Consider the following 13,990-nt stretch of genomic DNA (forward strand, 5'->3'; position numbering starts at 1 on the left):
AAGGAGGTGTTGGCTTTGGGGATGACCAGTGAAATATACCTGCTGGAGCGAGTGCTACGGGTGGGTGTTGCTATGGTGACCGCTAGGTCAGGCGGAACTTTACCTAGCATGGACTTATCGATGACCTGGAGCCAGTGGGTTTGGCGACGAATATGTAGAGAGGACCAGCCAACGAGAGCATACAGGTCGCAGCGGTGGGTGGTATATGGGGCTCTGGTGACAAAACGGATGGCGCTGTGATAGACTGATACCAATTTGCTGAGTGGAGTGTTGGAGGCTATTTTGTAAATGACATCGCCAAAGCCAAGGATCGGGAGGATAGTCAGTTTTACGAGGGTATGTTTGTTTGGCAGCATGAGTGAAGGAGGCTTTGTTGCGAAAAAGGAATCCGATTCTAGATTTAACTTTGGATTGGAGATGCTTAATATGAGTCTGGAAGGAAAGTTTACAGTCTAGCCAGACACCTAGGTATTTATAGTTGTCCACATATTCTAAGTCAGAACCGTCCAGAGTAGTGATGCTAGTTGGGCGGGCGGCTGCGGGCAGCGATCGATTGAAGAGCATGCATGTTGTTTTACTAGCATTTAAGAGCAGTTGGAGGCCACGGAAGGAGTGTTGTATGGCGTTGAAGCTCGTTTGGAGGTTTGTTAACATAGTGTTCAAAGAAGGGCCAGATGTATCAAGAATGGTGTCGTCTGCGTAGAGGTGGATCAAAGAATCACCCGTAGCAAGAGCAACATCATTGATATATACAGATAAAAGAGTCGGCCCGCGAATTGAACCCTGTGGCACCCCCAAATCAAATCAAATCAAAATCAAATCAAAATTTATTAGTCACATACACATGGTTAGCAGATGTTAATGCGAGTGTAGCGAAATGCTTGTGCTTCTAGTTCCGACAATGCAGTAATAACCAACAGTAATCTAACCTAACAATTCCACACTACTACCTTACACACACACACAAGTGTAAGGGATAAAGAATATGTACATAAAGATATATGGATGAGTGGTGGTACAGAACGGCATGGCAGATGCAGTAGATGGTATAGAGTACGGTATATACATATGAGATGAGTACTGTAGGGTATGTAAACATAAAGTGGCATAGTTTAAAGTGGCTAGTGGTACATGTATTGCATAAAGATGGCAAGATGCAGTAGATGATATAGAGTACAGTATATATACATATGAGATGGGTAATGTAGGGTATGTAAACATTGTATTAAGTGGCATTGCTTAAAGTGGCTAGTGGTACATTTTTACATAATTTCCATCAATTCCCATTTTTAAAGTGGCTGGAGTTGAGTCAGTATGTTGGCAGCGGCCGCTAAATGTTAGTGGTGGCTGTTTAACAGTCTGATGGCCTTGAGATAGAAGCTGTTTTTCAGTCTCTCGGTCCCTGCTTTGATGCACCTGTACTGACCTCGCCTTCTGGATGATAGCGGGGTGAACAGGCAGTGGCTTGGGTGGTTGTTGTCCTTGATGATCTTTATGGCCTTCCTGTGACATCGGGTGGTGTAGGTGTCCTGGAGGGCAGGTAGTTTGCCCCTGGTGATGCGTTCTGCAGACCTCACTACCCTCTGGAGAGCCTTACGGTTGTGGGCGGAGCAGTTGCCGTACCAGGCGGTGATACAGCCCGACAGGATGCTCTCGATTGTGCATCTGTAGAAGTTTGTGAGTGCTTTTGGTGACAAGCCGAATTTCTTCAGCCTCCTGAGGTTGAAGAGGCGCTGCTGCGCCTTCTTCACAACGCTGTCTGTGTGGGTGGACCAGTTCAGTTTGTCCGTGATGTGTACACCGAGGAACTTAAAACTTTCCACCTTCTCCACTACTGACCCGTCGATGTGGATAGGGGGGTGCTCCCTCTGCTGTTTCCTGAAGTCCACAATCATCTCCTTTGTTTTGTTGACGTTGAGTATGAGGTTATTTTCCTGACACCACACTCCGAGGGCCCTCACCTCCTCCCTGTAGGCCGTCTCGTCGTTGTTGGTGATCAAGCCTACCACTGTAGTGTCATCCGCAAACTTGATGATTGAGTTGGAGGCGTGCATGGCCACGCAGTCGTGGGTGAACAGGGAGTACAGGAGAGGGCTCAGAACGCACCCTTGTGGGGCCCCAGTGTTGAGGATCAGCGGGGTGGAGATGTTGTTACCTACCCTCACCACCTGGGGGCGGCCCGTCAGGAAGTCCAGGACCCAGTTGCACAGGGCGGGGTCGAGACCCAGGGTCTCGAGCTTGATGACGAGTTTGGAGGGTACTATGGTGTTAAATGCTGAGCTGTAATCGATGAACAGCATTCTCACATGGGTATTCCTCTTGTCCAGATGGGTTAGGGCAGTGTGCAGTGTGGTTGCGATTGCGTCGTCTGTGGACCTATTGGGTCGGTAAGCAAATTGGAGTGGGTCTAGGGTGTCCGGTAGGGTGGAGGTGATATGGTCCTTGACTAGTCTCTCAAAGCACTTCATGATGACGGAAGTGAGTGCTACGGGGCGGTAGTCGTTTAGCTCAGTTACCTTAGCTTTCTTGGGAACAGGAACAATGGTGGCCCTCTTGAAGCATGTGGGAACAGCAGACTGGGATAAGGATTGATTGAATATGTCCGTAAACACACCAGCCAGCTGGTCTGCGCATGCTCTGAGGACGCGGCTGGGAATGCCGTCTGGGCCTGCAGCCTTGCGAGGGTTAACACGTTTAAATGTTTTACTCACCTCGGCTGCAGTGAAGGAGAGCCCGCAGGTTTTGGTAGGGGGCCGTGTCAGTGGCACTGTATTGTCCTCAAAGCGGGCAAAAAAGTTGTTTAGCCTGTCTGGGAGCAAGACATCCTGGTCCTCGACGGGGCTGGTTTTCTTTTTGTAATCCGTGATTGACTGTAGACCCTGCCACATACCTCTTGTGTCTGAGCTGTTGAATTTCGACTCGATTTTGTCTCTGTACTGAGACTTGGCCTGTTTGATTGCCTTGCGGAGAGAATAGCTACACCCCATAGAGACTACCCCATAGAGACTGCCAGAGGTCCAGACAACAGGAGTAGTTAGTGAACCAGGCGAGGCAGTCATTAGAGAAACCAAGGCTGTTAATACGGTGATTGACAGAGTCGAAAGCCTTAGCCAGGTCGATGAAGACAGCTGCAATGTCTTTTATCGATGGCGGTTATGATATCGTTTAGGCCTTGAGCGTGGCTGAGGTGCACCCGTGACCAGCTCGGACACCAGATTGCATAGCGGAGAAGGTACGGTGGGATTCTAAATGGTCGGTGATCTGTTTGTTCACTTGGCTTTTGAATACTTTAGAAAGGCAGGGCAGGATGGATATACAGTAGGTCTCTGATCATTCATATCAAAACGGGTTCAATATTAAACAGCCTTTAAGTCAGTGGTCTCACATTCGAATAGGGCCAGCTCCAGCCTTTTGGCAGCACTAAGCAAGATTTGGTTGGGGGCCCCCACCAAGCGGGCAAAATGTTTTTGTGGCCCCCCTCTTGACAGCGGCGAGAAGATTTCATTTGACATTTCCTGCAATTCTACACATTTTGCCAATGGGTGTAGAGAAAATGTTGCTGTTTTAAAGCACATTTTTTCTGTAGTTCTACACATTTTGCCATGGGGCAGAGAGAACATTTAGCAATTTTATAACACATTTCATGCAATTCTACTAATTTTGCCATGGGTCAGAGATACATTTTTGCAGTTTTCTAGCAAGTTTTTTGCAGTTCTACACATTTTTTTATGAAGCGGAGCGATATTTTGACAATTTTATAACAAATTGTATGTAATTCGACAAATTTTTTAATTGGCCCAGTAATAACTTTAAAAAAAAGTTTTAAAGCAAGTTTTCTGCAGTTCTGCACATTTTGTGATGGACGGAGATTTTTTGTGTGCAATTTCATGCAATTCTACTCATTTTGCAATTGGGGCAGAGAGAAATGTTTTCAGTTTTAAAGCACATTTCCTGCAATTCTACCCACTCTGCCAAGGGGCGGAGAGACATTTTTGCAATTTTGTAACAAATTTCATGCAATTCTACTAATTCTGCCATGGGGCAGAGTGAAATGCTTGCAGTTTTAAAGCATGTTTTCTGCAGTTCTACACATTTTGGCATGGGGTGGAGATATTTTTTTGCAGTTTTGAAGCTAATTTCCTGCAATTCTACACATTTTGCCATGACTTATGCCATGTTAATGATATCTGAGTGAGACCCCAGCCAATGACTTTTTCAAATTAACTGCCAATATGTCAACATTCCATTCAAACAATGCAGTCAATCCACAGCCGTACACTGGCTGAAATCAGTTGATGATAGGACTTAGACAAGTTGGAAATACAAGTACTGATATTGTATCATATAATAGCACTCACAGCTTTCCAATAAAACAAAATCTGAGACATTTATGGTCTGTTTACATATATTTTAGAGGCAATTGTTTTTTTTATGTATAAAACACAAACTGTATTTATAATTATATGACAACATGTTTACATTGACTATAATTCCATTACACAATTTCTGATACATCACATGCTTTACTCTTATTTTCCTGCATAAGTAAAAGCAGGAAATGCATCACCTATGCCTCTACTGCCATGTATTCCAATTAGACTGGTTTTGGATTTCTCTCTGACCAAGATTGCTGCCATTTTTGCCCCATTATGGAACTTTTATGGTTTATGACATAGCCCCTCTAGTAATGTAATAGGATCTCTACGGTTGAAACCCGTACTGAGTCCCCCCCAAAAAGTATGTTGCTTATGCCTGGAGCCGGCCCTGCATTCAAATGATCATGGAACCAACGTCAGACTTGCTGTTCTCATAGGGGGCCAGTTCATTTACCAGGTGTAGCACCTAAAAAATTGTTATTACCAGGTTCCCGAAACATGAAAGTTACCAGATTTCCGAAACAACAGTTGAGTTAAAAGAAAAAATAAGAAAATCACTCAAAATGATCATATCATTTACTGCATTTATTACAGATGTAGTTAGTCATTTATCACATTATGATAAATGATATTAACAGATTATGCTCATTAAAAAAACACCAATAGAGAGACATTTGATGGCTTGGGCATCCTTTTTCTAGACAGGCCTTGTCTGCAATATCTGGGGAAATTGTTCACATTTTTTCTTACACATTTTCTTCTGCTTGGTGCCTTAGTCTAATGGTTGACTCATTACTCAAATCAAACGTATCTGCAGATAACTATGTCATTTCTTAAGACCTCATTGTTTTCGATGCATGTACACTAGACGTCTCTCTATATATGATACTGGGCAAACAAAATGAGAGACAAAACATTGTAGAGGACATAGTTTGAAAGACAGTTTCAGCTTTAAACTGGTATTATACCACAATGATATTGACAAGATCGTAAGATTGTCCGTCCAAGATAATGTGTGTGTGAGTGTTGTTCCATGTGATGATAGTCGGTTAATTTATCCTGTTGTTAAAGTATTTCGGACATGATCACAGTAATGTTATTTTATCCATGGGTGAGCTAACATAATACTGTGTGTGCTTTTATCTAAGTGACAATGTGAATTAAATCAGTGTAGTGTAACAACCAGTACTAGCTGCCCTCTGATTAATGATGTGACCAATCAGACTACATTAAATAATGACCAATGTATTCTGATTGGAGGGGAATGAACCCAGACTGTGGTCTGACATAGCTACCATTATGGCAGGATTTTTAAGTGTGAACATACAGTACCTGAATGGATGTCCCAGCAATGTACACAGATTCCAACTAGGAAAAGCATTAGACCAGTACCATTTTGTTCAAGCAAGATCAGAAAAGAAAGGCAGAAAGAAAGAAAAACTGAGGCAGCTTACTGAGGTGTAGGGCATTCATTGACATGGCTGAACGTAAAATAAATTATGCCAGATATTAACAAATCTTTGAGAAGTTTATTATGAATATGGCACCTGTTAGATGGTAAAAAAGGTGTTACAGACAGAAAACAACCATGGATGATGGTGACAGGTTTATTTGAACGGATGGAAACCTACAAAAGTATAAAATAACCCTGTTGTAAAATGAAGTATGTACATTTCTGAAATTGCAGCATTATTAAAAAATGGAAATAAAAATGTTTAAAAAAAATATATACAAAATAAGCCAGGCACTCAAAGTTAGCTTCAGTTAGTTGTTGTTTTTCTTCAAAAAAAATCTAAATAAAAAATAATAAATGTACCATAGTTCTCTTTTTAATATTTTAATTTGTTTGTATTTGGAATTTATAACACTGTTAACATTGATACTAAGAGAATCCCCTTCTCCTGTAGTATTCATCTACTTGGTTTCTCTTAAAATAATCTGTATAATTGTACGAGAAATTGTTAAAAACACAGACACAGTCTTCACAGGTAATGAAGTCATTTTTCATATTTAAACTTTAAACACTATGTATCTGACAGTAGCTGAGATTAGTTTAAGTTTAAATCACCAGCAATTCATTTTGACACAACACAGAGACATTAAAACAGCTCATCCTGCTGTTGTAACATATGGGTGTATTTCCTGGTCCGTCCACAGTGTCTGTTTTAAGTGAGCTGTGCCCCCGACCCGACTGTCTCCTCCCGCTTTGCTACGTCATAGAAAACACTAACATCTAGGATAGAATCAATCTCACGTGGTGACACCAAGCTCCCCTGCAACCATTCCAGCATTCCAATCAACCAACCCCAAACGTTCATTTTTTATTCATTTTTTAAACATTTATTTCATGACCTGGATTTGATTAACAACACATCTACACAGAAACTACAGACACTGTTTCCTGATGTAGGGGAGTAGCCTGAATCAGTTCAAAAGACAAAGGCTCCCCCTCCCTTTGTTGGACAGACTAAAAAACACTGAACGTTGAGACAAAGCTGCTGGACCAAATTAAATCAAGTAAACTAACAATCAACTTAGTAAACATGCATTTCCAAAACATCTATAAAAATAGATTTATAGTGCGAAATATTTTTTATTTTCATTTCTTTAGAAATCTTTAAAATGGTTTATTGTCCTGAAATACTACCATCATCTTTTTGTCCTGTGAGTTGCATGGTCCTTGAAGTCAACAGGTTTGGTGGAAACCAATGAAATACACCCAATGCATACAAGAAGCACAAGGGACTCTGGGAATGTTTCACAACTGAGGCTTTTATGGTTCCAGTCTAGAAGATACATCTAAATGCTACTTTAGCTTTTTGTAGGGTAGGTAAATGCAAGCTGGAAACTGTAAACCCAGAATTCCTCAATGGCAAAAAATGGCTCCTTAAACCTTTGAGCTAGTTACGAGTCTTTTATCTCTCAGAGAAAGAGAGGTCTGTAGACTACACAACAGCAAAGCAAACAGCAGAAACAGAAAGAAATATAGACAAAAGGAAGCAGCAAAAAGGTGACGCTACATTGGAAGGCCACCACACGAAATCCACTAACCTCCACGGGTTCACTAAGACTGCAGAGGAGAAGGAGAGGGTTACACACGTTCCCTGTCCAACCCCAGACTACAGATAAAGCACAGAGAAGACAAAGGACAAAACAGCTACATCAGCTCAGTAATACTGCATATAGTAACACACACTGAAATCGCTATGGAGACTGACAGCCAGTGACACTTACACATTGTACACGTTTACAGTTATCACGCTTGGTAATAGATTACTTGATGGACGGCTGTCAAAAGATTAAGTGACAGTTTTTCCATTTTATTAATTTTTTAAAAACAGCAATCACAGTGTTCTTAACACCAAACTGTGAGATAACTTTTTTGGCAACAGAGAAAAATGAGGGAATGTGATTTTTCCAAAAACATATTCCGTTTTGATTGAAACGCATGTCTTTATTACAATCTCCTTGATATGTGATTTCAGGAATCGGACAATGGCTGATGGAAGAACGGATTTGGGAGACTGACGTTGATAGTAGTGAGGTTTAGGATGTAAAAGAAAGAGGAAGGGTAGAGTAGAAAAAACAACTGACAGAAGCCAGTCAAAGTTAAACATTCATTTTTCAAGTTAATGATGCAAATTAGCCTCTGTTACACTGAGACTAGAAAGTGATCTAGTTTTCAAAATATATAAACAAAATCAACCTGCTCCATATAGGTATATTCTATCCTTCAGGCCCAATCTGATTGAGCCCTTGAACTTGACTGAGGGGAGTAGTAATGAACACGAAAATATGTTGATTAGAGGTTTGACTCTCCCCAGCTGTCACTCAATCACTCATCTCTGTGAGAGAGCTGTGGAACAGAAGAACCTACATCAGCCCGCTGAAGGAGGGTAGTAACTTGATGGAACAGTAGCACCATGGATCTGCAGAGGATGAGTGCGTTCCAAATGGCATCCTATTCCCTAAATAGTGCACTACTTTTGACCAGAGCCCTATGTGCCCTGGTCAAAAGTAATGCAATATATAGGGAATATGGTGCCATTTGAGACATAACCAAGGAAATGGAACCGGGGGAATACTTGTATCTCGTACTGACCTGTACTTGTTCCAAGGTCCTGGGATTTATAACATTCTATTCACAGGCAAATACCCTGCTAAAATTGCTTTTTTTTAATGCTTGATTTGCAAGTTAAATCTGTTCTATAAAAAATAAACAAAATTAATTATAAAATAAACTACTATACCCTTATTATGATCTAACCTTAAAACGTATTTCTTAAGGTTATTTCTATGACAATGTCAAAAAGAGTAACATCCTTTTGTCATAGTCAACCGTAATCACATCAAGATATGAAGCAAAACCATCCAAGGGTTTCTTTCCATAGAAATATATCCTCCACCATCACTCTTTAAATACAATAGACATCTTCATAAAGATGCAACATAATCAACTCAAATAAAAAGTAGGTTACCCAAGACTCCAGTAGGAGACTAACGGTAATATGAATTCTCTGTAGACAAAAATGAATTCTTTACAATAAACAATAGTCAGTTTAGTTTGATCAGAGAAAATATAATTGATAGTACTGTAAGAGGAGCAAGAAGAGGACAAGATATTGATAGATTGGGAGTCAATAGAGAGAAAAGGATAGAAAGACATGGAGCCATTCATTTCTAGTACACAAGCTCAATTGCTCAAATTCAAAATGCTAGAATATATTTATTTTCCACTTGAAACACAGTCTTATGCCTCAAAGAGTCTTTGACAGTTGAACACAGTAATATGGTCTTGGTGTTTTGCTCTAATCATCTTTGCGCTCCAGAGTTTGTGTGGTGTGTATCCCGTTACTGTAGACAGGGAATGGAAGAGTGGAGAACAGTCCCTCGGTGGTGGTGAATACATTGGCTGCTGGCATCTGGGTGAGGCTGGCGCCGGACATGGTACCCCCAAAAGGGCCAGCCATGTTGAGCCGGTGGACGTGATGATACAGCATCTCCATGGGCGTCTTGGGGTCAATGCCGAAGCTGGGGCTACCGTTGACATCCACAAAGTTCATAGTGTGGGCCACATTGTGGGGTAGCAGGTTGGCGCCTGCCTGCATGGCCAGAGTGACGTCGGCAGGGGCGTAGCGGATGGTGCCAGTGGTGTAGACCCGTGAGGCAGCAGTGCTGGTCGTGGCGAGGGTGCCGGTGACCCGCTGGACCAGTGGAAGCGCCACGTTCCCGGCCTGCAGCCTTTGCAGGGCCTCCAGGTCGCTGGTGTACAGCAGGGAGGAGCCGGACGTGGTGGGGGTGCTCTGACATTGCTGGTTGTCGCGCGGCGAGGCCGAGAGGGGCGGGGACAGGGGGTCGGAGGAGGACCCAGAGCCGGAGGGAGGGGCCAGGCTGGCGGCGCTGGAGGCCGAGGAGGGGGCGCTGCTATAACCGCTGAAGGAGGGGGGTACGCCCTTCCTGGTACCTGCACCCCCACTGCCCCCCTCTGTTCCTGGGGGAGTGAGCACTGAGTCTGGGATGGAGACCTGCAGACTACCAGGCTGTGGGGAGGGGAAGGTATCGTGGGCTGGGACGGGCTTCGTCATGCTGTAGGGAGACTCATTCCTGGAGATCTCTCTGTTGGGTGGGTAGTTCCAGATGATGCTGTCATTGTCGAAGTTGATGGGCTCGGACATTTCCGTTTTGATCTTGAGCACAGAGGCACTGGCAGGGGAGGGGGGCGGCAGGAGGGGGACAGCCCCAACAAAGGTGTTAGAGCTGGGGGTGGCAGAGGAGAGGCACAGGCGTTTAGGACGACTACCGTCCCATTTCTGCTTTTTCCTCCTCTTCTTACGTTTCTGCTGCTTACTGGCAGCGGGGGCGGCGAGAGTCTCGGTGGCGCTGTCACAGTCTTTGAAGCTGTCGTCATGTTCCTTATCGCCATCATCATCTTCCTCTTCTTCAGAGGAGGACGGCGAGTCGTGCAGGTCCACCCCACCGTTTCCGTCTCCGTAGTGCTCCACCTTGATGTGCAGGTCCTCCAGCCGGCCCAGTCTGCCCTCCTTGGTCTCCACCTCACAGTCGCTGGGCTCCAGATCGTCCTCGCTCTCCTGGCTCTCTGGGTTGGAGGAGCTGTCTCCCTCCTCCTGACGCCTCATCTCCTGCTCTGAGGACGACTGGCCCTGCTGCTGCTTTTTACTGTCTGTCTCCGGGTCCTCTGTGTTCTCAGTCTGGTTCCCCTTCCTGTCCCACTTGGAGTTCTCGTTGTCGTCTGAGAGAAAGGTTCCGTTTAGTATACAGACTTCAACAGCACTCAAAAAAAGCCATGTATACTGTATAAATATCTGTCCAAAATAACCACTACAAATGAAATAATCTTTCATGCCCTTCATTAAGATCTTTTTAATGTTCAGTATTTTGCTATAGAGAGATATATGGAATATTCCCTTTACCACTCAATTAGAATATTTTACTTATTTACTCCACCACTGTGTTCTACTGCAGTTATAATAACGTCTGTCTGTCTGGTGCCTGGTTTGTTGTCTTGGCACCGATCACCCCCTGGATACTGGAGCAGTGGTGCTCTCCAACCGTACTGTCAGAGTGAGGAGGACAACTCTACCCAGCAGCAGCTGGCCTGGGCCACAACCCTCACCATGCCCGCTGGCATAGGGGGCACTGAGGGAGGCCTGGTGCCAATGGCCAATATGCTGTCTCTTTCCTCAGACTGTCACCCAAAATCATCCTCTCCTCTCCCCTCCTGCCCCCTTGGCGGTACTCCATTGAATATGTTTAATTCAACATTTTCCTCAAACTAATGATGAGGGCTTTTCTCCTCTTTCTCCATGGATGGCCACAGTATAATACAAGGTATGCTTTCTCTTAGGGAGTTTAGGCCAGGTTATACTGTAAAGAACTTTGTGACAACTGTTGATGTAAAAAGGGTTTTATCAATACCCTTATATTGATTTATTGATTGATTGATGGTACCGTACCAGAGTTGTCCTTGGACTCGGACTCAGAGTCGGATGTCTCTGAAGACTCTGAGGCTTTCTCTGGAAGGTTGGGTAGCTGGGCGATGTCCATGGGCGTGTCCTTGTACTCTGGATTACTGAAGGAACAGACAATAGAGACAACCAAAAATCTTTATAATCTGGATTACTGCAGGAACAGACAACACAGAGGTCTTTATAATCTGGATTACTGCAGGAAAAGACAATAGAGACAACCAGAAGTCTTTACAATCTGGATTACTTCAGGAACAGACAATAGAGACAACCAGAAGTCTTTACAATCTGGATTACTGCAGGAACAAACAATAGAGACAACCAGAGGTCTTTATAATCTGGATTAATGCAGGAACAGACAACACAGAGGTCTTTATAATCTGGATTACTGCAGGAACAGACAATAGAGACAACCAGAGGAAGAGAAAGTCAATGAGTGCTTTGAAATACACACAAATAATTAGATATTAAATGGATTATTGCATTTGGCAGATTATGCAATAGTCGTGTAAAAACTTAATTTAACTCGGCGGCAGGTGGTTAGAGCGTTGAACTCAAAACTGTAAAGGTTGCAAGATCGAATCCCCGAGCTGACATGGTATAAATTCTGTCGATCTGCCCCTGAACAAGGCAGTTAACCCACTGTTCCTAGGTTGTCATTGAAAATAAGAATTTGTTCTTAACTGACTTGCCTAGTTAAATAAAGGTAAAATAAAAAATCTTAATCGGCGCAAGGTCAAAATTGAATTAAGCATACGCCGATTAAAACACCTGCTTTTCTGAGCAGGACATGTAAACACCTTAATCATCATTCCAGCGGTGTATTTGATCTGCACATGTGCTAGCACCAGCCGAGAGCCTCCCTCTTTAGCGCGAGTGCAGTTCAGAACAACAATGTACGCATCTTACAAGTAGTTTTCACATACAAACTTTGTCTGAACTCAGAATCAAATGTGATTCCCCAAAAAAACATGTTCACTGTGGTAGAACATTTATTTTGATTGTCAATTTTCTGCATTTATCAGTGCCACTATTATATTCATCTGACTATCCACAATAATCCGCATTATTGTGTGCATGTAACCATGCTCATTTTCTTTGCCAAAAGATAATCATTTAGAGCATATCGCTGCCAGGGACTGCAGAGAACACAGCGTTTGACATTCTCCTAGTGTTCTGATTGACCCAGCTGTCCCTAAAGCAAAGCTCCTAACTCTCTGGCTCTCACAGCTGCTCTATGGGTCCGCAGAGGTGAGGAGAAATTTGGAAGGATATTGAGAAGATAAATCTATTACAGTTCATGAGAGAAGTGTTCCTTTTTGTGCTGGCAGCTAAATTCAATATTTAGCAACTCCTTGAAAAAACAGCTTTTGTGTGTGTATCTGGATCTAAAATTACAATAACATCTCAATCACTTTAGGATGCAGAGATAATTCTGCAATGATCAATTCAATGGTGCCAATGGCAAAAAAGTTTGCCTTAGAGCAAACTAATACTGGCAGATACAGTTGAAGTCGGAAGTTTACATACACCTTAGCCAAATAATTTAAACTCAGTTTTTCACAATTCCTGACATTTAATCCTAGTTAAAATTCCCTATCTTAGGTCAGGATCACCACGTTATTTTAAGAATGTGAAATGTCAGAATAATAGTTGAGAGAATGATTTCTTTCATCTTTTATTTCTTTCATCACATTCCCAGTGGGTCAGAAGTTTACATACACTCAATTAGTATTTGGTAGCATTGCCTTTAAATTGCTTCACTTGGGTCAAATGTTTCGGGTAGCCTTCCACAAGCTTCCCACAATAAGTTGGGTAAATTGTGGCCCATTCCTCCTGACAGAGCTCGTGTAACCGAGTCAGGTGTTTAGGCCTCCTTGCTCGCACACGCTTTTTTAGTTCTGAACCACACATTTTCTATAGGATTGAGGTCAGGGCTATGTGATGGCCACTCCAATACCTTTACTTTGTTGTCCTTAAGCCATTTTGCCACAACTTTGAAAGTTTGCTTGGGGTCATTGTCCATTTGGAAGACCCATTTGCGACCAAGCTTTAACTTCCTGACTGATGTCTTGAGATGTTGCTTCAATATATCCACAAAATATTCCTTCTTCATGATGCCATCTATTTTGTGAAGTGCACTAGTCCCTCCTGCAGCAAAGCACCCCCACAACATGATGCTGCCACCCCCGTGCTTCACGGTTGGGATGGTGTTCTTCGGCTTGCAAGCCTCCCCCTTTTTCCTCCAAACATAACGATGGTCATTATGGCCAAAGGTTCTATTTTTTCATCAGACCAGAGGACATTTCTCCAAAAAGTACGATCTTTGTCCCCATGTGCAGTTGCAAACTTTAGTCTGGCTTTTTTATGGCGGTTTTGGAGCAGTGGCTTCTTCCTTGCTGAGCGGCCTTTCAGGTTATGTCAATATAGGACTCGTTTAACAGTGGATATAGATACTTTTGTACCTGTTTCCTCCAGCATCTTCACAAGGTCCTTTGCTGTTGTTCTGGCATTGATTTGCACTTTTCGCACCAAAGTGCGTTCATCTCTAGGAGACAGAATGCGTCTCCTTCCTGAGTGGTATGACGACTGCGTGGTCCCATGGTGTTTATACTTGCGTACTAGTGT

The 13,990-nt window shown here is 43.1% G+C and overlaps 1 protein-coding gene across 2 annotated transcripts in view; it reads right to left on the reverse strand.

Annotated features, from left to right (window-relative positions):
- Positions 1–5,883: 5,883 nt before the first annotated feature.
- LOC139563531 (neuronal PAS domain-containing protein 3-like) overlaps positions 5,884–13,990 on the reverse strand; it is a 425,688-nt gene continuing 417,581 nt past the window's right edge. For both annotated transcript variants that reach the window (XM_071382264.1, XM_071382263.1), the window contains 2 exons: positions 11,351–11,466; positions 5,884–10,626 (listed from right to left, as the gene is read on the reverse strand). In XM_071382264.1, the coding sequence (XP_071238365.1) occupies positions 9,185–10,626; positions 11,351–11,466 (1,558 nt within the window). In that variant the 3' untranslated portion in view covers positions 5,884–9,184. The remainder of the gene's footprint in view (positions 10,627–11,350; positions 11,467–13,990) is intronic.

Source organism: Salvelinus alpinus, chromosome 34 (assembly GCF_045679555.1).
Source record: "Salvelinus alpinus chromosome 34, SLU_Salpinus.1, whole genome shotgun sequence".
NCBI classification, from domain to species: domain Eukaryota; kingdom Metazoa; phylum Chordata; class Actinopteri; order Salmoniformes; family Salmonidae; genus Salvelinus; species Salvelinus alpinus.